General features: G+C 49.7%; 1 protein-coding gene across 1 annotated transcript in view; it reads right to left on the bottom strand.

The window, feature by feature from the left end:
* Positions 1 to 3,682: 3,682 nt before the first annotated feature.
* LOC120860911 (multiple epidermal growth factor-like domains protein 11) overlaps positions 3,683 to 27,544 on the bottom strand; it is a 189,000-nt gene continuing 165,138 nt past the window's right edge. The window contains exons 5-9 of the mRNA XM_040236633.1: positions 24,857 to 25,103; positions 23,206 to 23,326; positions 16,556 to 16,692; positions 12,547 to 12,759; positions 3,683 to 4,982 (exon numbers count right to left, since the gene is read on the bottom strand). Of these exons, the coding sequence (XP_040092567.1) occupies positions 4,706 to 4,982; positions 12,547 to 12,759; positions 16,556 to 16,692; positions 23,206 to 23,326; positions 24,857 to 25,103 (995 nt within the window). The 3' untranslated portion in view covers positions 3,683 to 4,705. The remainder of the gene's footprint in view (positions 4,983 to 12,546; positions 12,760 to 16,555; positions 16,693 to 23,205; positions 23,327 to 24,856; positions 25,104 to 27,544) is intronic.

Raw genomic sequence — 27,544 nt, 5'->3', positions numbered from 1 at the left:
AGAAGAGGTGGCAAGAATACACAGAAGAACTGTACAAAAAAGAGCTTTACAACCCAGATAATCACAATGGTGTGATCACTCACCTAGAGCCAGACATCCTGGAATGTGAAGTCAAATGGGCCTTAGGAAGCATCACTATGAACAAAGCTAGTGGAGGTGATGGAATTCCAGTTGAGCTATTTCAAATCCTGAAAGATGATGCTGTGAAAGTGCTGCACTCAATATGCCAGCAAATCTGGAAAACTCAGCAGTGGACACAGGACTGGAAAAGTCAGTTTTCATTCCAATCCCAAAGAAAGGCAATGCCAAAGAATGCTCAAACTACTGCACAATTGCACTCATCTCACACGCTAGTAAAGTAATGCTGAAAATTCTCCAAGCCAGGCTTCAGCAGTACGTGACCCATGCACTTCCAGATGTTCAAGCTGGTTTTAGAAAAGGCAGAGGAACCAGAGATCAAATTGCCAACATCCACTGGATCATCAAAAGAGCAAGAGAGTTCCAGAAAAACATCGATTTCTGCTTTATTGACTATGTCAAAGCCTTTGACTGTGTGGATCACAACAAACTGTGGAAAATTCTGAAAGAGATGGGAATACCAGACCACCTTACCTGCCTCTTGAGAAGCCTATATGCAGGTCAGGAAGCTACAGTTAGAACTGGACAGGAACAACAGACTGGTTCGAAATAGGAAAAGGAGTACGTCAAGGCTGTATATTGTCACCCTGCTTATTTAACTTATATGCAGAGTACATCATGAGAAACACTGGGCTGGAAGAAGCACAATCTGGAATCAAGATTGCTGGGAGAAATATCAATAACCTCAGATATGCAGATGATACCACCCTTATGGCAAAAAGTGAAGAGGAACTAAAAAGCCTCTTGATGAAAGTGAAAGAGGAAAAAAAAAAGAAAGAAAGTGAAAGAGGAGAGTGAAAAAGTTGGCTTAAAGCTCAACAGTGAGAAAACTAAAATCATGGCATCTGGTCCCACTTCATGGGAAATAGATGGGGAAACAGTGGAAACAGTATCAGACTTTATTTCTTTGGGCTCCAAAATCACTGCAGATGGTAACTGCAGCCATGAAATTAAAGGACGCTTACTCCTTGGATGGAAAGTTATGATCAACCTAGATAGCATATTCAAAAGCAGAGATATTACTTTGCCAACAAAGGTCCGTCTAGTCAACGCTATGGTTTTTCCAGTAGTCATGTATGGATGTGAGAGTTGGACTGTGAAGAAAGCTGAGTGCTGAAGAATTGATGCTTTTGAACTGTGGTGTTAGAGAAGACTCTTGAGGGTCCCTTTGACTGCAAGGAGATCCAACCAGTCCATCCTAAAGGAGATCAGTCCTGGGTGTTCATTGGAAAGACTGATGTTGAAGCTCCAATACTTTGGCCACCTCATGCAAAGAGTTGACTCATTGGAAAAGACTCTGATGCTGGGAAAGATTGGGGGCAAGAGGAGAAGGGGATGACAGAGGATGAGATGGCTGGATGGCATCACCGACGCGATGGATGTGAGTTTGAGTGAACTCTGGGAGATGGCGATGGACAGGGAGGCCTGGCGTGCTGTGATTCATGGGGTCGCAAAGAGTCGGACACGACTGAGCGACTGAACTAAACTTTCAAGGAAAAAGGCAGGTGCATAAATTCACAAACCAAAGTACAAAGAAAGGCATTGCTAATTATCATTGACTGCGGGATGTTTCAGGGAGGGTTTCAGCCAAGTCTGCTCAACTAATTGCCCTGATGCCCGACCCTGACCAGAGCTGACTAATTGCAGGAAACTGGATTCATTCCGAAGCTGAGGCGACGGCAATAGTTTGGTTTCCCGCCCTGGGAACCTGGTGTGTGCAGGAATGAGTCATGCTGGGTGAGAGCAACTGACCATCTTATAATCACCTCGAGTAGTTCCTGCTCACTCCCTGACAGGGCCCTGAAGAGCCTTTGCAGGTACAGTGAGCCTGCACAGGAGGAGATGGATGGAAATCCACGGGGTCTCAGCAGGGCTGCTTGGCTCACAGTCTGTCTCAGCCCTGAGCCCCAAGCAGGTAGGACTCCACGAGGAGATGATTCCTACAGATGTCAAGTCTCCCAAAGTTCAAGGGCAGGAAGTTATTTTAATTCCAGATGGAAGCAATAGAGACAGTAGCCTGGCCTCCAAACTGCTCGAGCCCTGACCTGGGGGCATTCATCCCCCACCCCGCATACTCATTGTTTACAGATAATGAACTAGGACCCTGGGAGGGGTAGCCACTTGCCCAAAGTCTATACCTGCCCTGGTAGTTGAGTTGGGACTGGGTCTGCAGGTCCTCTGCAGTCTGCTGCAGTCACTTCACTTCAGCTTCAGTCACCTGATCACTCTCCCAGATGAGATTTTTAATCCCAAACAACCATTCTCTCTTACCCAAACCCCAAGCCTTGAGCACCCCATTTTTCTATGAAAGTTGTGAACAAATAGGTGGAGAAACAGTGGAAACAGTGGCAGACTTTACTTTTTTGGGCTCCAAAATCACTGCAGATGGTGACTGCAGCCATGAAATTAAAAGACTTTACTCCTTGGGAGGAAAGTTATGACCAACATTGACAGCATATTAAAAAGCAAAGACGTTACTTTGCCAACAAAGGTCTGTTTAGTCAAGGCTATGGTTTTTCCAGTAGTCATGTATGGACGTGAATGTTGGACTATAAATAAAGCTGAGTGCTGAAGAATTGATGGTTTTGAACTACGGTGTTGAAGACTCTTGAGAGTCCCTTGGACTGGAAGGAGATCCAACCAGTTCATCCCAAAGGAAATCAGTCCTGAATATTCATTGGAAGGACTGATGTCCAAGCTGAAACTCCAATACTTTGGCCACCTGATGTGAAGAGCTGACTCATTTGAAAAGACCCTGATGCTGGGAAAGATTGAAGGCAGGAGAAGGGGACGACAGAGAATGAGAAGGTTGGATGGCATCACCGACTCAATGGACATAAGTCTGAGTAAACTCGGGGAGTTGGTGATGGACAAGGAGGCCTGGCGTGCTACAGTCCATGGGGTCACAAAGAATTCAGACATGACTGAGAGACTGAACTGAACTGTGAACAAAGCTCACAGCAATAAAGGTAAACAAGAGAGGAAAACTGCAGGAGGACAGATCTCTTTCTCTTCTGAAGATGTCACTGGAATCATTTCCATCTAGTCTTACCTGCCTTGGGGAGAAGAAGTAGGGAGCTGAACAGAGTTTTGTTCTATAGACCAGGGGAAACCTGCCCACAAAAGACATCGCCACCAGGCAAACCTGAACTCTGACATCATGACAAGCGCTTCCTTGCAGGTCTTTGGATCACCTCGGCAGTGCACTGGCTTCAACCAGACCACACCCAGACTAAGTGTATCAGCATCTCCAGGAGGGCGGCCCAGGCATCAGTATGTGTAAAGCTCTCCAGGTGATTACAATGGGCAGCCCCAGGTGAGTGCCATCTCCTTCCTACTCAAAGCAGCACTGGCCTCTCCTGGGAGCATGTTAGAAATGCAGAACCATAGGCCTCAGTTCTACTGCATCAGAACCTACACTTAACAAGGTCCACGGGTGGTTTCTGAGTTCACTAAAGTCTAAGAAGCACCGAGGGAAGGTACTCCGTACAGCCCGTTTCTACATCTAACAGCAACATTGCAAGGCAGGTGTCCCATTCCACAGGTCAGGAAACCGATCCTGAAAGAGGTTAACTCACTGGCCCTGGGTCATACATTTGGGGAGTAGGACAGCCAAGATGTGACCCTGGGCTCATTCCAAAGGCCTGACTTTGGACTACACAAACCACTTCCTATAGCACAAAAATATGACCACAAAAAATATGACCACGGGGGTCCCCTGAATGTTTGGGTTCTCACACTCACTGGGCATGTACCAGCTTTGAACAGGATTCCACTTGCAATGTCAAGTTCCCTGGAATCAAACTTCAAAAAGACCAGCATAATTCATGAGGAAATACAAATAGTAAACAAACACGTAGGGAAAAGGTTTTACTCTCCCTAGTAATCGGAGAAATGCAAATTACAGCAATATTGAGGAGCCATTTTCTAGCTATATAATTAGCAAAAATTAAAACAAGAAAAGAATGTCAGCAGAGTTGTTTTGAAATAGGTACATGCATACACGACTGGTGGCAGTGTAGATTTACATAACCCTTGAGGAGAATAACATGGCAACATCCATCAAGAGCCATAAACGTATTATGCCCACTGACCCTGGGAAGTCACCCTAAGGACATAATTCAACAGGAGGGGAAAAGCCTTTGGTAGGAAGATGCTCACTGCACATGTGTTGTGAACTCTGGAAACAACTCAGTATTCAGCACTAAAGGAATGGCTGAGGATCATGGGGGTTCATCAACTCCTGCTGTGTTATGCAACCACTAAAAATGGATAATCAAGAGGCTCCAGCAGCAAACGTGGGTGAAATAAAGCAAAATACAAAGTCTTGTGGTTATTAGGTGCTCTGTGGTTATTTGGATGAAAAAATACTATGTGCACAGGATATGGTCAGACTAGAGCTGGGTACAAAGAAGACAACTGGTGTTCCAGGGTGAGGAGACAATGGAAAGACAGCTTCCTTCCGTTTCATTGTGTAGTTGCAAACCTCAGCAGGACTGGCCTTGGAGAACAGCTGTGGCAGCTCTCTGGTCATAGACTCCGAGTGGCCCATGCAGACACTCATCCTTCATCCCCGGGCACAGGGCTGCACTCCCTGATTCTGGCCCCTCTCCTCCTCTGTGGGGGCGGGGGTGGGCACAGAGGCCGTGGGAGCCCCCTCCCATCTTACCATGAAGCCTGGGGCACAAGTGCAGCTCCCAGTGACGCTGTGGCAGTCGGCACCGTTCTGACAGGTGCAAGGCAGCTGGCACCCATCACCATAGTAGCCAACAGGGCAGGACTCATTGCAGTGGGAGCCAGACCACCCTGGCTGGCAGGTGCAAGCTCCAGTCACGGGGTGGCAGCTGAACAGATGAGAGAAGGGTGAGAGGACAGTCTGGTCAGGAATGAGGCCATGTCCCACCCTCTGCCCACCCCAGTCTGGTCTGCCCACGGTGCAGGATCGAAGAGCCTCTGATGTTAAACTGCTTAATGTTTTTATTTTATTTTTTATTATTTGTGTGGCTGCACTTTGTCTTGGTTGCAGCATGCGGGATCTTTAGTTGCAGCATGTGGGGTCTAGATCCTTGACCAAGGATCAAACCCGGGACCCCCGGCCCCCCCCGCATTGGGAGTGTGGTATCTTAGCCACTGAACCACCAGGGAAGTCCCTTTTTCTTTAAAAAATTTTTTTTAGTTTAATGTTTTGTTTATTTGTCAGAACATGCCAAGGTTACATAGTCTTATGAGCCCAAGAAACTGAGGCCCATAATTGTTAGAAAATTTGCCTAAGGTTACATTGCAAGGAAATGCAAAATCAGGATTAGATGTAGGTCTCCTGACTCCCAAACAAGTGCTCTTTATAATACAAATACAGAGACCAAAGTAGGAGCCAGCCTTTCCAGGTCCTTCCCTTGTGTACTGTGAGGTTCAGAGCTTCACCCACTCTGCACCCAAAGGAGATGCCCAGTGTGTGGGCAGATACTAGGGGGCTGCACTGAGACCCAGTGGCTCTGTATACTGTAGGTACTTAATGAGCATTTGCTGAGTTAAAATGGAACCTCTGGGCAGATGTAGCCTCCCCTCTCTGGCAAAGTCTGTACTAGAGAGGACACCCTCCATTCATGCATTGCTAGGGCTCTTTAAGACTGAGCAAGATCATCTCCATCCCTGGTCTGGCTAGGCCAGAGAAAGAACCCTTGGCTGGAGGCAAGGGCTGCCTGGCACGACCTCTAGAGAGGTGGGCAACCTCTGGCTGGGAGAGTCTGATCCAATAGCCAATATACATTCATGTTAGAGGAGATGCTGAGTGTGGTGACCATCTTCTTCTTAGAGCTTCTGTGCAGAGTGTAATTGACTGATGGCCCCACCTACTGTGTCTGAAATCCAGATAATCTACCTAAAGTCACACTGCAAGGAATTGCAGAATGAGGATTGGACACAGATCTCCTGACTCTCAAACAAGTGCTCTTTACAATACAAATCCACAGAGACCAAAGCAGGAGGCTTTGTTTTCTCTGTGATCACACTCCCCCCGGGCTCCTCTCAGCGAGAGCACAGCAGGAATATATTAAGGTCGACATAGTCCTGGGAAGTCTGGGACTCCTCTGATGGGCAATTTGGCTGAAAGACTCCCCATCTTGTGAAACTTTCTTTGAACTGTGCTTCAGTTTAAGACTTGGCATCTAGCCTTCCTTCCTCCTTTGTTTCCTTCACACAGGTCAGATGTGCCTTGCAGTTGATGCTTTTCTAGCCTCCCCAGCCCTTTCCCCCTTTTCCCTCACACCTGTGTTCCTAGTAAGACCTCTTGCATTTGGCATCTGCTCCTGTCGGGGAGAACCCCAACTGACACTGTGGAGAAGATGCTGGATGGTAGAGACAAGCCTTTTGGATTTCCTGTGTCATCTGCTTCCCTGCTATGGAGTCCAGTTCAAGGGCTGTGGTTGAAAGGAACACTCTGGGCTGGCAGGAGCCTACATACAAATCTTGGTTCTGCGAAGTTCCACATAGGATATGGGCCTCGTCTCCCTGGGTCATTGGTGGATTCCCAGTGCTAGGCTCATATCCACTGCCCTATTAAGAATTCGGGAATGAATAGCACTTTTACTACAAGTAATTATTTTCTCTCTGTTGACTTGTTTATCATCTGTCTCCCGACCAGGTGGCAGCTCCATGGTGGTGGTGGGGTGGGTGTGGTAGTCTGTCTCTTTCACTTCTGTATCGTACCCCAGTGGCCAGCAGTGTCCCTGGCACCGGGAAGATACTTAATACGTATTTGGCAAATGAATTAATGAACAAACTAATTGCGTGAAGCCCAGCCAAGACAATTCTCCTCTGGGAGCTCTGATTTTCTCATGGAAAATGAGGGATGGACAGGAGCAGACAGTTCCTGAATGGTAAGTACAAGTAGATAAAAATCATTTTGGAAAATGTTTAGTTTCATTAATTGTTCAAGTCAAAACAACAACTGGATATCACGCTTTCTCTACCGAAAAGGTCAAGTTACTTTATTTATTATTATTTTTTAAAATGGACAATACTCAATGCTGGTAAAGGTATCAGGAGTCTTAAAAATATTCAGACCCTTTGGTCTTGTAATTCCATTTCTAAGAATCTATCCTAAGGAAATGATCACAGTTGTGGAGAAAGATTTATGCATGGAGATGTTCCCCGAAGCATTATTTATAACAGTGGAAAATTGAAGTAATTTAAATAATAATAAATAATATGTGACTAGGCTATTAAAGCACCAGGCACTTTACACCTATATTTCTAATCTTCAAGTAAGCCTGTGAGTTAGGTATTAGAGCCTCTATTTTTCAGATGGCACTTGGAGGTTATATGACTGGCCCAAGGTCACAAAGATGACTCAGTGGCAGCTGGAATTCAAACCCAGGTCTGTCTGGCCATGTTCTATTCACCGTGTCATGCTGCCTCTGACACCAGGATACTGGTTAAATGAATTATGACAATTCATATGAAGGCATGGTAGAGAAGGACTCAAATGTTTTCCAGCCTATCTAATGATACGACATAAGGGTAAATGAAATAAGCAAACTGTTTATCAATACAAAGTCATGAGCTAAAGTATGAAAACAGTGTGAAACAGACATGGATGAAGAATGAACCAATTACAACAAAATGGTTTCTGTGCTCACCTCTGGGTTGAGAAATTATGGAGGACTCTGAGTTTTTTCTTTAAATTTCTATGTATTCCCTTTCTCAAACTGAGCATCTTTTCTATTATAAACAGATAAAAAGCAATAAAATTACAAATATATAGAAAAGAATGTGTGCAAAGGATGGATGTCTGAAGACTTCACGACCTTCATGGTTCCCTGGCCCCCACACTGTAAGGGGAGACAGTGGCCTGCACAGGTGCCGTGGGGCAGGGAGCCCCGCCTTGGTGGGCCTGACTCTCAGCCAGACAGTTGTGGAGCACTCCTCTCTGTCATCAATGCTTCCAGCAAAGCTCTTAGGCATGGCCTCTCTCAGTTCCGACTTTCCAGGGGCCTCCTCTGAAGTTTTGATTTAGGGTCAGAGGGCCTGGCTCAATCCACAGTCATGGAGACTGACAGGCTTGGAAGTATTCAAGCATGTGGCCGGGCAGCATTGACTGCCACGATCAGCTCTGTACCGCCCTGAAGATTCTGAAGGGTCTCAGGCACCCTCTTGCCCTTCTCTTCAGTAGACTCGCTTGTTACAGGTCCCTGCTCTGGTGTGAAGACTACTCTGTGAAAAGCATACTAGATGAACAGTGAGCTGGCGAACATTGGCCTCTAAGCCCTCCTGCATTTCTACTTTCCGTCTCAGCCCACCAGCGTTTTGGATGCACAGGGGTAGATCTCAACACCAATTTTACCTTTTACTCTGAGAAATCAGAAAGCTCAAAACCAAACCTGAAATCATTTTTCTGTCTCCTTTCAGGTCTCTAAAAATCCATTTAAAAAATATAATTTCTATTTTCTTAATTTGATTACTTGTTACTTGTTATAGAAACTCCAAAAATCCTTTTGAAGAGAGAGTGGGGAATGACCGCTGACTCAGTCATTGACTCAGAAAACTGCCACCACTATGCTCTCAGCACCTTCGTCACAACTCCCCCTCCCTGGTGTCCCCTGCCCTGCCTACCCCGCCACCCCCACCACCCCGGCCTGGTGACAGAGCCATTCCCTTGGGTCACATGGTGGGCAAACGACTGCTGGTTCGGCTCAGGCAAAAGTCGCAAACACTGATGCTGCTTCACTTGTGCGGTTTTTTTCCCCCCTCACCTTTCTCCATGTCCCCCAGACATAGATTAATCACAAGTTAATAGGAGTCGAAAGCTGAACAATACAGGACTCTTTTCAGGGTGGAATTTTCTGCCTTTTTCTCTCCTGGCTGCTCTGAGATTTCTATCAATGCTGCATCTGTTGGCTAAATCAAATCTTTCAAAGGTAATCCACGATCATGGCCGCTGGAATTCGTCTATGACAATCCAATTGTGGAGGGGACATGGACAAGGGCTGACACATGGGCGCTCACTTTCTCAAGGTTATTCCTTGATGAAGGAAGGAGGCTGCTTTGTGTGTGCTACAAAGCGTTTATAAAGGGAACGAAACGCTGGGGAATTTCTCTGGCCACTTTTTCCTTCCCAGGGCACTTGGGCTTGACCTCTTTGAAGCGTCCTCTCCAGAGGGGCACAGAGCAGAAAGAGGCTAGGGCGAGCCGAGGAGAGTTTTCTTTGGTCAAGGGTTGGGAGGTCTTTGTTTCTCTAAGAAAGATGCTCAGGGCTTTCCTCGCAAGCTGTCTTGGTAGGGCTCCTGCAGAAGCCAGGGGGGCAATGAGGCAAGGCTGCTGAGGACCCCGCACTGCATCTTTTGGGGAGCTGAGTGGAAGCTTCACCTGCAAAGGCCACAAGAAACTTTCACCCTCACTGGGCTGATGAAGGGTGATAGATTGGGAAACTGAGACAGAGAGGGACACTGGTTCAGGCACAGGCAGTTCTAAGGCCAGGATCCAGAGGCCCCAGGCCCACCAAAACCTGTGGCTTAACTGCCTTAGGAGTAGGAGTCCTAGAGTCACTCCTCTGCTTTTCTTGGATCCCAAGAGAAGGCTCTAGAATGGGACAAAGGCTCACGAGAAGAGAGGAGTGACCTGTGTGCACACAGAGGAAGACAGCTGTTCTCTGTGTCCCTGAGAACAAAGCCCAAGTGCAGCGAGAGAGAGGGTGAGTGAGATCAGAGGTTCCCACCTTGGGCAATCCTGCCTCTCCCTACCCCATCCAGGGTGTCAGAACTTGGGGTTGCGGTCAGGGTCGTGCTACTGGCATCTAGTGGATAGAGACCAGGGACGCTGCTAAATATCCTGCAATGCATAGGATAGCCGTCCATGACAAAGAATTATCCAGCCCAAAACATCCATAGTGGCAAGGCTGAGAAATTTCGAGTTAGACCAAATAAAAACTCGGTGGGTGCTGGGGGCTCAGTCCCTGGGGCAGTGTGACAGGAAAAAAGTGGTGAAACTTTAGAGCTTGGGCAGAACCACCTAGAGGAATGGGCTGTTGAAGATGAATTCAGTGATTCTTTTTCCTGAAGGCCTGCTCTGTGCCAGGCATCGTGCGGTGCTGAGGCTGCAGAGCTGGACAAGCCCATGCAGACACTGCTCCCGAAAGGAGGTGCCAAGTGGACCCGGAGGAACCTGGCCTGGGGGCTTAGCTGCCAGGTGCCCTCGGAGCCCCCACGCCTAAGAAGTGCTACTGCTCCCAAGCCCTGAAATGCGGCACGTGTTATAGAGAGTAAAGCAAATAATCATCTATATTGAATGGGCTGAGATTAGCGACGGAGAAGAGGGAGTCCTTCCAGATTAATAATGCATTGAGGACTCCTTCAGAGGAGGGGTAAATTATGCAGGGCACGCTTGCTCGGGCTTGGGAAGAAAACAATAGCTCTTTCATTTGGGGGTTGGTTGGATGGCCAAGGCAGGGACTATTCCTGCACTGGATCTCAGCGACAGTCTTGCTTCCTGTCCCTGACATGGACCTCCCTTGGCTTCCCTGCAGAGCAGGCTTGCTGGGGGGTGAGGGGCGGGTGGCGGCTGGGGTTCCTGGTGCTGCCCGTCCACCCACGGGACAGTCTGAGGCAGCTGTCCAGTACCCCTGACCAGCCATGTGGAAACTCTGTGTTTAGAGCCTGGGAGCTCTCATTGTGCCCTCCAGACCTGGCCCAGAAGCCACCTCCTCCAGGAAGACTTTCTGTACAGAGCCCCCGGTCACAGTTACTTGAGCACATGGCACACAGGGCCAGCCAGATATCTTTCGACGCTTCTAAGATGCTTTTTGCCCCACATTTCATAGCTCTGATGGGTGCGCTATGCAGTCAATGGTATGTCATGGTTCAGTTGTAGGAGTACATACAATAAAGCAAAGCCTCACTACTGGTGTTGTCTTGTATTTGAAGAAATACGGTAGAAGATGCTCAATGTGTGTTGGGGGAGGGGAGGGGGGATTGGCGGGGAGGAAAGGTATGTGCTCCAGACTCAAGTTCCTGAGGGCTGGGCAGGTGTTAAGGGGTACTTTCTTTTCTCATGGTCGGCCCTGCAGGCTCTCGGTGTTTGTTGAATGAATAAGTGAATCAATGCTGAAGTCATATACAGGTCAGCTCCACTGGCTCCAAGGCCCCCTGTTAATGGTTTCCTTTCCAACCTTCTGCCATTGCAGATAGCACTGCCTGAGCCACTCAGCTCTAGGAACTAAGGACTGAGGACAGATTCTGTCTAAGCCGTAACACTTGCAAAGATGACTCTGCTTACAGTGACCAGAGGCTCCTGGGCAATGTGTGGAGAAGCAAAAGCTGGAAGTGAGGAGGAGCTGAGGCTAAGTTCTAGCTGTCCCAGAGACAAGGCTACAAGGCAGAGGCCTCTCTTTCTGGCCTGAAGACAGCAGCAAAACCCATGGCCCAGGGCAGCTGGTCCTCCCCTGAGCTGTCCTGCAGGCCCGAGGGGAGAAGGAGAGTCCCCTCACCCTGCACCATCCTAATAAGAGTCGGCCACATAAAAGGCTGTGGAAGCATTTATCTGGCACTCAACGGCCTCATCTGAAGCTTTAATCTGGGGCCTGACAGCCTCATCTATTACCAGAGGGTGGTGCCAACTGGTGCAGGAAGTGGGAAGTGAAGGGAGCTGGGGCCGGGGGGTGGCCCAGGGCAGCTCTGGCTTCTCCACTTCCAGGAAGCAGGGATGGGGCCAACATCAATTCAGGTGTCCCCAAGCCCTGAAGGGCAGAGAGCAAGGCAAGGCTGGCCCCAAACCAAGACCCTGATGTGGGCCTGCCCTCTGTCCCTCCTGCTCTTCTACCCTAGCCAGGGCCAGAGGGGACACTCTCTGCAGGCCTCAGGTGAGCCATCCTGGTTTTTTAAGGCCTCTTCTAACACTGACCCTCTATGGCTAAAGCCCTGTGCTTCTGCCCTGGTAGTCTGGTTTCTGGGCCTCTTGGGGTTGGGAGATGACTTGGTTAGATGCGGACTGCGTGGAGGGGAAATGTCTTCCAGGAAAATGCCCCCAGGGCCTGTGGCACCCCAAGCGCAGTCTCAGCGCCCCCCCAGGACTGCATGGCTGCACCCATTCCCACCCTGCTTCCCTGGGGGTCACCAGGCGCCCTCTTGCTCCTGTGTGTGGCCCATTCTCAATGCCAGCAGCCAGGTTCAGTGTTGGCAACTGCGGGTGGTGGACAGAGCAGGTGACCTCAGTCCTCATCTTGACCTACTGAGTGACCTTGGCTTTCCCTTCTTTGATCAGACTGGCCAGTGAAGGTGATCGCTGAGGTCCCAGCTCTGTCACTGCCTGCCCAGATAACCCAGGGGGAGGTGGTGGCTTATGCTCTGAGAGCCCCCTCTCCACCAGGGCCCCCCCAGTCCCTGTCCCTGGGCTCACCTATCCCCGCTCACGTCATACCTGATGGTGTTGTCAGCATCGCAGGGGCAGGGCAAGCTGCAGCCTGGGCCATGCAGGCCCTCAGGGCACAGCCGCTCCTGGCAGCGCGGGCCTTTGTAGCCGGGTTCACACTCGCAGGCGCCGGAGGTGGGTGAGCACTGGCCTCCATTGCGGCAGTCACAGCGCTGCGAACACTGGAAGCCGAAGGTCCCCAAGGGGCACTCCTCCTGGCACCTGCAGCACGGCAGAGTGCGGTGAGCCGGTGCCCCCACCTGCCTTTCCAGATCCTCCGCGCCTGGGCCTGGCGCGCCGCACCTCCTCACAGCCCGCTCCCCTCCTGCCTCGCCTCCTGCAGGAAACGCTCCACGGTTTCACCCTCCTAGTCCGTTCCCCTCTCCAGGCCAGTTCCCCTCAGTCCCCAGGAGTGAGTTCATACCATCATATCTCACTGATTGTAGGCTTTGTGTATTTTTTTTTTTTGACTGCAGTAAATAAGGATAACATAAATTTGCCATTTTAATTATTTTTAAGTATACAGTGGTATTAAATACATGTATATTGTGTGGGTTTCCCAGGTGGCTCAGTGATAAAGAAAATGCCTGCCAAAGTCGGAGATGTCAGAGACGCAGGTTCTATCCCTGGGTGGGGAAGATCTCCTGGAGGAGGAAACGGCAACCCACTCCAGTATTCTCGCCCTGGAAATCCCATGGACAGAGGAGCCTGGGCGGCTACGTCCATGTGGTCACAAAGAGTCAGACATGACTGAGTGAGCATATACATAGAACACACGTTGCTGTGCAACCATCACCACCATCCATCTCTAGAACCTTTTCATCTTCCCAAACTGAAACTTCCGTACCCATTAAATAACAAGCTACATGACGTCCCATGGCCAGAGGAGCCTGGCAGGCTACAGTCCATGGGAGCGCAGAGTCAGACATGACTTAGCAAAGAGCATGCACGGACGTAGACCCATTGTCACAGCAACAAATTAAGTGGTAAACCTGGGGGCGTTTGAGGAAAGAGGTGGGCCACCCCTGCATCCTAAAGACAAACGAACAGAAATGGCCTATGAACTTTGGATTGTCTGCGTCCCCACGCTGCTTCAAAGGTGTGGAGAATGGGGAACTGGCCTTACTGCCCTGACATCTGCTTCCTCATCACAGAATGGGATGGTAATAATTAAACCTCACCATGTGTTTGAGGATTAAATGAGATAACGTGTATAAACATTTAGAAAGGTGCCCCATGAATGGTAAGCGCTCAATAAGCAGTGTTAGTTCTTATTATTACTCTTGTTAATACTGTTTTCTGTAGTTCTAACAGAGCCCTTTTGGCATGAAAAGGCTCAAATGGAAGACTTCCAAAATGTTAACAATGGAGTGGACTTAAGCAATTACGAATGCTTTAAAGATTATGTTTTTCCATTTTCAGGTTTTCTATTTATCTTCTACAATAATCAGGGCAGAGGGGAGCCATTGAAGATGTTGGGAAAAACAAAATACAGCCTTAGCCTCTTTAGTCAGTCTTGGTGAGTCCTGAGTTGGAAGCAGTGTTCTTCATCACAGCACCCAGACTGTCGTCCTGCAAGTGCTGCTGCATTTTAGCCCGTCTGAGGCCTCAGGGAGGGAAAGAACAGAGGAAGAGGGAAGAGAGAAGGGGATGTGTGGAGAAGAAATGGGAGGTAGAAGAGAGGAAGAGGGGAATATGGTGGAAGGGGTGAGGACGGAAACCGAGGCAGGCACAGAGGACACAGTGCAGGTAAGAATTGGACACCGCCAGCCTGTTCTGCCTCACAATGGGTTTCCCTGGAAGTCACTCAGGTTGCCTCTCCTGGATGTCTTAGGCCATCAGGGAAGAAACCCCAGCCTGGAGATAGCTCCAGACTCTCCTCTCCCACTGGAACATTCCTGCTCCCTCCCCTCCGGCAGGATTGAGCAAAGAGTCCTAGAGTGTGAGCTCCCTTCTCTGAAGGGCGTGTCTCCACCCCATGTCATATTTACAAAGTGACACTCCATAGCCCCAGAAAAAGAATCTGGAAATGAAATATTGACAACCTAATCCATTTACATAATCAGCCTCTTTTTTTTTTCTACCCACAATTTAAACAACTTATTTATTTAGAGATCAAGCAACGACTGCTAATGAATTTTACACAAAGCACACTAATAACGGGGCCTGTGGAACAGAAGGGTAATCACAGCAGGAATTAGTTTTCTACTTAAACATCCTTCCTTTGCAACATATCAATCTAATGTGTCCGATATTACCATTAACAACCAGATACATTGCTCAATTAAATTACAAAATGAGCTGCAAAACCCTCGTTACGTTTCATGTTTAATTTGCACTGGATTCTGCCTATCCGGGGAGGCCTGCATTATTATACCCACTCAACTTTAATATGCTTGCAACGATGTGGGGTGGGTTCATGCAGCTGTCACTTACAAAATTAATGGAGGCAATTTTACAAAATATTAAACACCAGGCAGCCCGTTTAGGTGGGAAACCCAAATGCTACTGGGCCCTCTTTTTTGAATTCTTCTGCAGTTGATGGGCAAAGCTTGCCAGAGGATGCTAAGGTCTGAGGGGCTTCGCTCTGTCTCAGGTTCATGGGCTGGGTCCCAACAAGAGGGATTAGGGTTATTTCTCCATTTGGTACATCTTGGCGGTGGAAATGGAGAGCGCCAATGAGGCTGGGTCTCCTGGTGTGGGATCTAGCAGGCGCTATCAACCTGCTTGTCTCCAATGCTGAATGGGTTTTGTTGACCATCATGTGCAAGTGGCCAAGACAAAGGGGTCCTGTTTTGGTTCCAGGGTCTTCCAGTTCCTGCCCCTGCTGGCTCAACCTGAGCATCTTCTCACTGGGAGAGACAGTGGGGACGGGAAGGTGGATGCAGCACAATCCTGCCTCCCTTTCTTCCCTCAGAGACGCAGATTCCAGCAGAGGTCAGAGAGGGATGGGTGCCCTGATGCTACACCCCGCATTCTACGCCAGGGATGCTCATGAGATGAACACGCTCACCAAGAGCTCAGATCTGGCTTAAAAGGCTCCAGACTAGGGGTAAACAAGCTTCAGGCTGAAAATGGAAAATCTCTTTTCTGGACATCACTAGATTTGGGGCCGACTCCAGTGAGAGTTGGAGGAGCCCCACCATGTTGGTCAGAGCCAGAAGGGCTCATTGGTTAATTCAGCCCCGACTCCTGCTTCCTGATGTTACCTGGGCAGGGGAGGCAGAACAACAAAATCCAGGTGAAACACAGATCCCACAGAAGCAGGCAAGGGGTGTGAGAGTTTCCTTTCTACTGCCCATCTCTCTGCTCAAAGAGACAGATGTGGTTCAGTCTGAGAGGGAGGAGATTCACCTAGATTCTGTGGACGAATGTCCTCCACCAAATCTGAATTCACTCACCATCAGACACCCTGGCTGTCCTTTCTCCTTCTCCCAGAGCACCTTCCCTATCATCATGAAATCCCTCTTGCCATGGCAAACACACATGTCCGGTAACCCTCCCATTATGTATTTTGTGGGCTATCCACTTGGCAAGGTTAGTTTGATTCCAGAACATTGACAGCCTTGTTCAGTCTGCTCTTAGGCCACAGGCCTTCAGAGGATGCAAATTGATGTCAGTATCCTTTTGACAGAACTCATATCAGGAATAAAAATCCACTTCTAAAAAGAATAGTGCAAAATGTGTGAACTGTGAGTGCATGTTCAACTTCTTTGGATTATTGGTGCCGCTGCCTCCCTCCAGGAGGTCAGCAAGTAGAGGGTGGTGGTAGGTGCCCACCTCTTTCCCCAGGTGAGTCAATGCAAATTCCAGGCTTGGGTCACTGGGCTGGGGGAAGGTGGGTGCTCTCAGCAGGCTGAGGGCCAGGAAGGATGGATTGGCAGGAGGACTCAGAATGCTTTCTGAGAAAGGAACAGGAAAGCCGGCAGAAGGCTGGTAAACCTGACCTGTTGTCTGCAAGGCTGCCGTCAAAATGAGCAGCGTGACCAGTAAGGACGATAGCTAACAGCATCCTTACCTGTCTCCCATGTATCCGGCTGTGCAGTGGCACTGCCCAGCCACGTGGTCACACTGCCCTCCGTGGCGGCAAGGACAGTCCTGGCTGCAGTTCTGGCCGAACGTCCCCGGTGGGCAGGGCTGGGCACACACTGCTCCCTGAAACACAGGAGGGGAGACCTGCAGAGGTGGAGCTTCTGAGATGCAATCCTGAGGCTACATTCTTCTAGAAGTAGCACGGTTGCTACAGCCCAAGGGACCACCCCATCCTTTAGTGGGACCTTCTCCCCAGTCACAGAAGCACAGAAAGTTGGAAACCATGACTCCAAAGCCACACTTTAGAGACAGGCAGACTGAGACCAGTTTGCTTATCCAATCTTTCAGCACATGTCTAATGAAGGCCTGTTGTATACCAGACCCTGTTCTAGACTCCAGGGATATAAAAATACAGGTAGGATTCGATTCCTGTCCTTCCAACCTACTGGGGAGAGAGACAAGAAAAGAGATAACCAGTGCATGGCGCTAGGTGCCCTCACGCTGGTGCATGAAGCAGTGCTAAGGAAAAAAGAAAGCAGAGACGCGATTAAAGACGGTGGTGTGGAAACATACATTTATCTCTACTTCTCTCCCAGGCCCAGCTACCAGACGAGTAAAGGGGAGCAGGGGGAACATATAAACTTACAAGGAGAAAAGGAAGGGGAGAGGGGACCGGAGAGGACACGAAGTGTCACGCGGTGGAAGAGGGACTGGCAGATGGAGGAACAGGACCTGCTGGAGTCTCTGCTTTCTCAGCAACGACGAGGGCCTGCAAAGGGAGCGTCGGAAGACAACGCTCAGTAAAGCTCAGGAATCAGAGACACCAGAGGGCCAAGGCGCCGGTGTGCAGAACAGGAGGAGTGTTTAGAAGTTTATAAAAGGGGGAATTAGTCCCCAGATTTTTACCCCCATTTCAAATAGCCTTGCCAAGACCAGCAGTTTACTTTTAGGGAGGCTGACCCACGAATGCTTCAGACACAGGGACACCAAGCACAGCTAAAGGGTGGGGACCATCAGAAATGGGGATCTTGTGGGATCTGCCTGGATAACAGTCAGACCCCTCTGCTCTCTTCCCCTGCTCGGCCCCTAGGATTCTAGTGACCAGACTCTACTCCCTTTTGCAGGGTTCTGGAGGATTTCTTTCTGGGAACACAGAGAGGTCAAAGGGAAAGACCTCCAGATACTGATATTTAAGGCTCCTATCAGTCAACAAGCCTGGCACCTCTCCTGCCCCTCAGGCTTCCAGCCAGCTTTTCCAAAGGATTACGGTAAAACATAAACAGGAGACCAGGAATCAGCAGATACTTGAAATGAGGCTCTAATGAATTGTGAGATGGTGGTAAAGCGTGTTTTGGAGAAATATGGAGGGAAATGCCAGAAGAAACACCTAAAAGATTTGAATCTGGTATCTTTCAGGAGTAGGACCTGTCAGGGGTTGGGAAAGAGGTCTATTTGCCCTTCCTTCCAGTAGTAGCCTTGTGGTATGAGAGACTGTATATAATTTTAAAATTATACGTATGACTCTTTGGTCTTTATCAAACAGGAATCTAAACTTACTTTTGTTTCCTGCTGCCTTTCTAGCCTCTCCCACACCAGAGATGGTCATTTCTCTTATGAAGATCAAGGATTCTCCCACAATTAATTAATCAATTAGTTCAACTCACAATTATTAAGCACCGATAATTGCCAACCCTGAGGAAGCTAGTTTGGTCAGGAAAATCCTGCTGACCAGAGTCATCTATCAATATCATCCAATTTACTTGTAATGAATTAAGCAGTAGGCCTTTTAACTCAGATTTCTCCCCTACATATACGTCAGATAGTGTGGGGCTGAGACGGGGGCTAGGAGGGGCAGAGATGGACAACTGAGTGGAAGAGGCAGTAGCCGAGGATGGTGAGATGCGTGTGTACGTGAGGAGAGGCGCAGGGTAAAGCTACTCAGATGAGGGGTCCCTCTTCTCCCTGGAGGTGGTGAGGGTGGTACTTTGGGCCTGCTTTTCTCACTGTGCCCCCAAAAGTTCTAGGGATTCTTGAGGGAAGGGAGGAGTCTTTATGGCCAGTTCTCTGCAGTCCTGGGCTGGATAAGGCCACTTTGACCATTAAGGGGGCTGTGTTTATACCTCCTACGTCCTCATCATGGAGCACAGTGGAGCCCTCCTATTCTTACGCACACGCACGCACATGCACGCGCACACACACCATCCATCCATCCATCCATCCTGTAGACCACAGACTCCCTTTCTCAAGAGTTTCTGAGACATGATCAGGGTTTCCTGTAGAGACCAATAGGAACAGTTACTTCCTTTCAAGAATTCCTGGGGAAACTGAACATCCTTGAGCCTTTTCTGGATGGGACAGTGAACACCTCTTTCAGCCCCTGCCCAGTATTCCCCACCCACAGCTCGGTCCTCCTCAGGCTCGAGCTCCTGGGGCTGGAAGAATCTGCTGCCTCGGAAGGGCTGCTGCCTGATAGGGTGGGAAGAACACTGGACTCAAAGTCAGGTCTTGGGCTCAAACACCAGGTCTACCTCCTTCCAGATGGCTGAGCGAGGACAAGTCATGTGATAGTTCCGAGCCGCAGTCTCCTCATCTCTAAAATGCGAGTGGTAACCCCCAGTGTCCCACGTGGTTGTAAAGATTCAGTGGGATCAGAGATGGGAAGGAACCTTCATTAAATTAGAGATGAGTGGGCCCTTCATTAATATTCAACCCAAGCAGACCCCCGATGAGGTGGAGGTGGTAGGAGCCCATATCACCTGGGACAGGGAAGAGTCGGGGAGAACCACATAATCGATTGGTTACTGCTGGTTAGAGGAATAGCTTTGGGGAGAGATGGGGGAGAGAGCAGACAGGAGAGTTTCAGCCTAAAAGAGGGCTGTGATCTTATGGTTTCTTTCCTGCTTATGAACTGAATCGTGTCCCCCAGGTTCACACATCCTAACTCCCAGCACCTTAGAATATGACTGTGGCTGGACACAGGGCCATTAGAGAGGCAATAAAGTTAAAGTGAGGTCATCAGGGTGGCCCTTAGTCCAATATGACTGATGTCTTCATTGGGAGAAGAGATTAGTACACAGACAGGGCAGAGGGAAGGCCACGTGGAGACACAGGGAGAAGACCGCAAGCTACAAGCCAGGGGCTGAAGCCTTAGCAGGAACCAACGCTGCCAACACCTTGGTCTCAGACTTCTGGCCTCCCGAGCTGTGAGAAAATACATTTCTGTCGTCAAAGCCCCCCAGTGTGCGCTGCTTTGTTCTGACAGCCCTAACACACCTGCCCCATAGTCAGCTGAGAGTATGTCTCCTAGAGCGGTGGGGTCTCAGGCTGTGTGGCATTTAGAAGGTGGGGGAGATGCAGTGAGGCAAGAGTCCTGTTCCTCAGGACTGGACGGACCAAATGGTTCTGTCCAGATCTGGAAACCAGCCGCACATAAAGAAGACCATGGACAAATGGAGCAGAAGAAAGGAGGGGGCCAAGTCGGTGAAGGACTTGAGGTTAAGCCAATGAGACAACGCAGCCTCTCCAAGCCTCTAATGATCACTGCTGTCCTGGGTGGCATGGATGCCCTCCGGGGAAAGTGAACAGTGGTTGGCTTGGGTACTGTGGAAATGATCCAGGCCATCCAGGTCAGGCTTGGGGATCCATGTACAAACTTCCCAAACCTGAGCTTCCAGGATTTTACAAATACCTCTCTTTGCTCCCCCATGATGATTGGTTCTACTTCCCAGCTCTTGGGGCCTGCTGTTTCCTGAGTGTGTATGTGTGTGCATGCACATGTGTGTGTCCAGCCTCCACCATCAGACTGGGAATGCCTAAGGCAGGTGATCATATCTCCTACCTCCCATCCGTCTGCACTTCCCACTCACAGTGAACTCCTCACACCTGGGTCTCCTCCTCTGAAAGGTCTCAAAGCCCAGAAAGAGAGAGGAAACAGCCCCCTAGGCTCTTTGCAGAGGCCCTCTGGGGACGGGCTTACCACAACTGGGCAAGAGTCGTGTCCTGTGGGCATACACTGGATTGCCCATACACCTGTGGGCGTACCCCTACTGGCCAGGGGTCCCCGAGGAAGGGGCCCCGGGGGCCAGGGTTCCAGGCAGCTCCTCTCCAGGTCTGCATGAAGCCTTGGTTCTTTGGGCACCTGCTCTGTGTGTGAGCAGTCGTACTCTATATCTCTGAGTGCTGCTAAAGCCATGTGGGGCTGGCAGGCAAATGAGGCAATGGAGGATAATAAAGGGAGGACCGCTCTGCCCTGCACCGTCCCCTTGGCCCCAGCGCTCTCCCTGGGAGGGGCCTCAGGCCCCAGCAGCAGCTTCATTACACTGTGACTGCATGCAGGAGGGGTATTAATAATTCATACAAATCTGCAAGTTAAATGCTCTGTCAAAAATAGAAATGCAATTGTCTACAATAAAATTCAAAACACAAAGTTTCTAAATCCAAAGGCTGCTATTGACAGAGTTTCCTGTCATCTGAAAGAACAAACCTCTCACTGTATTGGGAGGGGAAAAAAATTATTATCTGTGTTGGTTTCCTCCCCGCCGCCCTCTTCAATCACCAGCCTCCATCAGCCTCCATCTCTCTAGAGAGGACTTTACAGGTACAGGTCTGCCTGTGGCCTGTTCTTCCCCTACTGCATCCTGATCTGACCTCACTGCCTGCTGCTGGGTCTCTGAGGACCCAGCCTGCGAGTGATGGGATTCCGGAAGTTGGCTGGAGATGGGAGGGCCTTTACAGAGGGTGGTTCAGGGTCGGAGAGACGGGCAGGTGTGGGAGAGGCTGGGGCCACTTAGTTCTCCTCAGAAGAGACAGAGACAGACGGGCACCAAGAGCTTGGATTCAGGAGTCAGGGCACCTGCATTCCAGCTCCACCTCCCTGTCCACCAGCTGCGTGGGCTCGGCCAGGCCACTTAGCCACTCTAGGCCTCCGCTGCCTCATCTGAGAAAGGGAGGTATTGACAGACCAGTGGTATTCAAGCCTCTTAAAGCTGGGAGGTCCTGTTTTTATGTGAAATCTTACCTAGGACCTCTTGGTAGATTAAAATGGAGACGTGGGGGGGGTGTGGGTCCCAGAGCCCCAGTTGTTAGGCTACTTGCGCCCACCTTCACCTCCAAGAAACCCTCGGGTTCTGTGAAACACAGAAGAAAATCCTATAGTCTGGATTGATTTTTTCCAAATGAAGACTTGAAGTCAGGGTCGGCTGCTTCAGAATCACCAGGGGAGCTTATTAAAAAAAAGAGAGAGAGAGAGAGATCCTGGGCCCAGGATGGTCTACTGTGGAGTCTGGGAATCTGTATTAGCCCCACCCCACCCCCATCCACTGCAACTCTGGTGCGCAGCCAGGATGGGACAAGGCTGGACCATATGATCCCCCAGGTTTTTTCCTGCTCTAAAGAATTCTGGCCAATCTGCCTGCGTCATAGGCCTTGTAGCCATCCCTCCTGCTGCTCCCCCGCCGTGACCTCGCGTTCACACCCTCCTAAAATATCCTGCTCCTCCTCCACAGCCCCGTCCCTTCCTGGCTCCACAAAGCCCCGGCCCCAGGGGAGGCAGCCGACTGTATCACTGAGCTTCCCTGAAATGGGAAAGTCAGCCTCGGTGACTCGCTGCTTTTGAGGGGCTTGGGATTGCAGAGGGTGGGGACACTGACAGGGGGGACAGGCTGGCTTAAGGGAGGCTGTGGCTTGCCTGTGGCATCCAGGGACATAGAAAATGAATGACAGTAGGGCATTTCAGTGTTTGCAGGGCACCTGGGTCCTATACTGCCCTCATCTGAGCCTTCTGCCAACTGTGCCACTCTGAAGCGCGGGGCTGACTGTTTTTATGCCAGATGGTTTTCATTTTGGCCCCGTCACATGACATATGGGATTTTAGTTCCCTGACCAGGGATCAGACCCTCCCTCCCTGAAGTGAAAGTGTGGAGTTTTAACCACTGGTCCTCCAGGGAAGCCCCTGATTTTATGCCAGTGTTACAGTTAGGGAAGCAGAGACTAGAACGATCGAGGGCTTTTTTTTCTTCAGGGCCAACACTGTATGTGAAGCCTGGATTCAGGCCTGTGATTTGGTAAATCCCATCCCACTTTCCCACAGTGGTTGTTCCCAGACAAGGGACCTGGACTGGGGGAGGCCACCTCAGAGTCACCCGGAGCCCACGTTAAGATACAGATCCGGGGCCCACAGAATCAGAATAACTGTGTGCATCTGTGAGTACAGGGGTTGGAGGCTGGGACTCTGAAGCTCTTTAAAGGAAGGGGGCCATGCCTGCTCTCTCCCTTCCCCTGCACCACCTCCATCCTTACACGGTGGCCCTTCACCACATCTCAGAGCCGTGGCAACTCAAGTGAGTATGCTGAAAGACAGACACAACTTGTGAGAAGAATTCAACCCCTTCGCACACAAGGGACCACAGGTTCAGAAAGGTTAGGCAACTACCTTCAGATCACACAGCATTTAGATACGAGCCCCAGCAGTCAAAGCTGTGTCCATGGCCCGCCGGCAGTGTCTAATGATCCCCATGACCATAAAGAGGAGGGAGGCTATTCAGGATGGGAGAGGAATTTAGCTCTCCAGGGTGCATGTGAACGAGGGATGCTCAGATCTCTTACAGAGCCCCACCCAGATCCTGCAGGGCCACCTACCGTCCAGCCTGGAGGGCAGGCACACTCGCCAGTGATGTGGTGGCAGGTACCCCCATTCTGGCAGGGGCAGCGCAGCTCACAGTGAGCCCCATGGCTCCCAGGCGGGCAGAGCTCCTCGCAGCTGCAGAGAGAAGCAGAGGTGTGAGAGGCGGCAGCATGCAAAGCCAGTCCCAAGGCTCCTGGGCTCCCTAGAAGTTAGTGAGTTCCTGGTCAATATGAACCATACTAGGTACAAGGCCAGGAGAGGAAAGAGGGACTCAGATAGTGTCCTTCTCAGATAGTGTCCTTGGAGGTTGTGTGCTTGGGCCAGTACGGGAGATGACTCAAGGGCTTTCGGTATAAAGAAGAGGGCTCTTCTGGGTGGGAAAGCAGAGGAAATCTTCCCTAAGAGGGAGGCATTTTACTTGAGTCTTGAAGGTAAAGGGAGAAGGGGAGGAAGGCGGAGCCAGGCAGAAGGAACAGCACAAACAAAGGCCATGAGACGTAGCCACGAGTCCAACCTTCGAGAATCTGCCTAGATTCTGAAAGAGAGGGAATGTGGGCCAGGCCTCCACTCCCTTCCAGGCTCTGGAAGGCTCTCAGCGCCCACAACAGGCTTCTCTAACGGGGCACTGCTGAGATGCAGGGGAGGGTCTGCATGTGGTCTTCTTGGGCCTGAGCTCAATGCCTTGGCCCAGGAGCTGGTCAGACACGGGGGCAGGGGACACCCTCCATCAGAGATGTATCTGTGGCCAGATTGCTTGGGTGCTCCCTCAGGATCTAGGGCTGTTGAGGCGGCCACTGAGCCCTTGATAAGTTTGAAAAGCCCATGAAAAGTTTTGTTTAGAATCAGAGCGTAAGCGAAAACAGTAAAGAAATTTCAGTGTATCCGTTTTATAAAGCAGTTTAGGTTATGGTGATTTAGCAGATCACAGGAAAGCAAGCAAATGTGTCACACTTATACCAAATTAAGGATGTTGAGTTATGTTACTAATGTATGCAACTTTGTTTAACACTCTCTGCCAAAATAAACTTTATTCCCTATAACTTAAAATGTGTGTGTATATATATAATAGCTTATTATATACAGTTAATTCCATAGTTTTGGCTGCAATAAAATGATTTAAAAAAATAAAAAAAAAAAGGGTGGCGAGGAGAATGTCAATCTTGCCTCTGAGGGGTCACAACTATCCTGTTCATGCAGACTCCCTCTCCTGAAAACTGGATGAGGGAAAAAGGCAGGGGAAGAGGACCAGGCACAGTAATCTCCCCAAATCTAAGCATGATATCTGCCCAGGGCCCTCACCCATTCCGTCTCAAATGGCCTGGAAGGCTCAGTAATGGCACTTGGATTATGATCAGAAGAGAATTCCAAGCCAAAATCTGGAGCCCAGATCAGGAAGGGTCTCCTAGAAGAAGGTTTAGCCAGCTTCTCCCACCATGACAGCATCCATCCACGAGTCCTCCAAGCCAGTTCCAGTCACCCTGGGCCCTGGACAGCAGGGATCTGAGGCCTGTGTGGGTGAGGCCCAGGAGTTCAGCCTCTGCAGGACTTGGGGCCAGAGCGCAGGAGATTTTACAGCCAGGGCTTTCTTGATCCTTCATGTGTTTCCCCATCTTACCCTCCCGGCCACCCCTCTGCATGCGTCCCGCCTGGGCTTTCTTTACTCACTAGACGCCGGTGTAGCCGGGCGCGCAGAGGCACTCGCCCGTGCGGGGGTCGCAGCTGGCGCCATGGCGGCACTGGCACGGCAGCTGGCAGCCCTTGCCGTGGGTGCCCGGCGCGCAGAGCTCCTCGCAGCGCCAGCCTCGGAAGCCGGCAGCGCACACGCAGGCGCCTGTGATGGGGTTGCACAGGGCCCCGTTCTGGCACTGGCACCGGTTGCTGCAGTGGGGGCCCCAGTGGTCGCTATCGCAGCCTGTAAGAGAGGAGCGGGTCAGGGCAGAAGGATCCCGTGGACTCTCTCGGATGGCGGCTGGGACCAGCCTTCCCGTCTCTACATCACTCTGCCCTGGACAGGATCAGCAAGGGGGTTCTGGTGGGAGCATTCACCAATAACCTCCACCAGCTGGTCATCAACCTCTACTCCCCTCCCCTAAATAATCAAACAAGCTCAGAAGCTTCTTTTTTCAATGCATCTTAGTCAGGGTCATTCCAGTCCAACCAAGACTGGTCAATCCAGTCTCCCAAACCCTTCTTCTGTACTGGAACTATGAAACCATAAGCTCTTTAACCTTTGCTGAACTCTACTTGGTAGGCTCTCTCTTCCTCTCAGCCAGGCCCTTTCTCTTCCAGTCTGCCTCCCCTCTTCTCTGTGACTGTACTCCCCTTCTTGGTGCTGCCCCAGCCCAGCTCCCATCTCTCTCTTTCCATGTCTTCGTGAAACATTACTTTGTCTCACGGCTTGCATCTCACTCTCTGTGAACACGTCTCCAAACTCCCTGCCCCTCCCTGGGCTCCACTCCCTGTCACCCTTCCCATCTCCCTTTCACGCTGCGTCTCCCTACCAGTAATGCCGACACCCCCTGCTTCCTTCATCTTCAGTTCAATCTCATTACTTTCTAAGCAGCTAACTTCAGAAGGGGCAGGAACAAGAAATGTTTCCCTGGGAGGTGACAGACAGCCTTGAAAATCTTTATGTGTAATTAAATGTTTCACAGAGTGATAGCTGAGCCAGCTTTGCAGAAATTCACACTCTGTGGCTGCGGAGAGGGGCTGAATGGCAGTCTTCAGGTAGGCCGCCCAGCCTGCTACCACTTCCTAGCCTGACCCTCACCTGATGCATCCAAGACACAGAACAACAAGATGTCCTCAACTCTAACCTCATTCTCTCAAATCCTGGAGCAGGGGTGCATGTGGAGTTCAGGCAAGGACAGGCATGAATAATGTACTAGGAGATGTTCAATGGAGAAAAACACTGCTCCCAGCTAAGGAATCAGGCACCTTCCTAGAAGAGATGGCCCCTGAAGTGGACCATAAAAGATGTCTCACTTGTCTATCAGAGTGACCAAAATGTCCTGTGTTAAAGCACGGAAAATCCCTCATTCTGAGAAATCTCTCAGTGCTGGGCAAACCGGAATGGCTAGAGACCCTACTGCCTGAAGATAAGGAGATGATTAGTTGGCCTTTGTGCTCCAGTGATTCTAGGGTTTAGACACTCAGAAAGAAAAGGGGGCAGGCAAGTAGGACTGGGGAAGGTGTCCCAGGGGCAGGCTCAGTATGAGCAAACAGACAGTGGTACCCAAGTGTTGGATACGGACAAAAGCACAAGGTTCCAGTGAAGCCAATGAGTCCCTGGGCTCTTTGGACCACAAGGTTGATGGAGAATCACTTTAGCAGCCCCGCCCATCCTCCTGCATCACCTCCCACTTGCTAACCAAAGTCAAGTGGTCAAAGTCATGGAAACTGTCCATCACTTTTAGTAGATGGAACCACCCTAGGCCTGGAATCCCAATCACCCTATCTTGCCTCATCCTTTTTTCATTGTGCCCCCAATACACATACAAGCTGAGCTGCCATATTCTGAGTAGGCCTCACCCTGAATTTTCCACTTGGTACTACAGTGAGTGAGGCAAAAACCAAGTCTGATAGCCAAAGCAGTCTTGAGAAGAAGAAAGCATAACACTTTCTAATTCTAAACAAAGCTAGAGTAACACAAAGAGTATGACACTGGTGTAAAGACAGAAAAAGAGCCCAGAAGAAACCCGTGCATATATAGTCAATTAACTCATGACAAAGGGGCCAAGAATATACCCCTTTATATGTGGGTAAAGGACAGTCTCTTCAATACATGGTGTTGAAAAAACTGGACAGCCACATCCAAAAGAATGAAATTGGACCTCTATCTTACACCATATGTAAAAATCAACTCAAAATGGATTAGAGACTTGAATGTAGGACCGGAACCAAAGAACTCCTAAAGACAACATAGGTAATAATCTCCTTGATATTGATCTCAGCAATGCTTTTTTGGAGTTGACACTAAAAGCAAAGGCAACTGAAGCAAAATCAACAAGTGGGGCTACGTTAAACTATAAAGCTTCTATGCAGCAAAGGAAACCAATACAATGAAAAGGCAAACTACCAAAGGGAGAAAATATTCGCAAGTTACATATCTGATAAGGGGTTAATATCTGAAATATATAAAGAACTTTTACAACTAAGTAGCAAAATAAATAAAAACTCCACCCCAAACAATCTGATTAAAAAAATGGACAGAGGCTCTAAATAGACATTTTTACAAAGAAAACATGCAGATGACCAATAGGTACTTGAATAGGTGCTCGTGATTATCAGGGAAATGCAAATCAAAACCACACTAAGATATTACTTCACACCTGGTGGGTTACTGTCCAAAAG

The sequence above is a fragment of the Oryx dammah genome, unplaced genomic scaffold (assembly GCF_014754425.2).
Source record: "Oryx dammah isolate SB20612 unplaced genomic scaffold, SCBI_Odam_1.1 HiC_scaffold_11209, whole genome shotgun sequence".
In the NCBI taxonomy this organism is placed as follows: Eukaryota; Metazoa; Chordata; class Mammalia; order Artiodactyla; family Bovidae; genus Oryx; species Oryx dammah.
The sequence above is the reverse complement of the archived record's forward strand: the minus strand, read 5'-3'. Positions and strand labels throughout refer to the sequence as shown.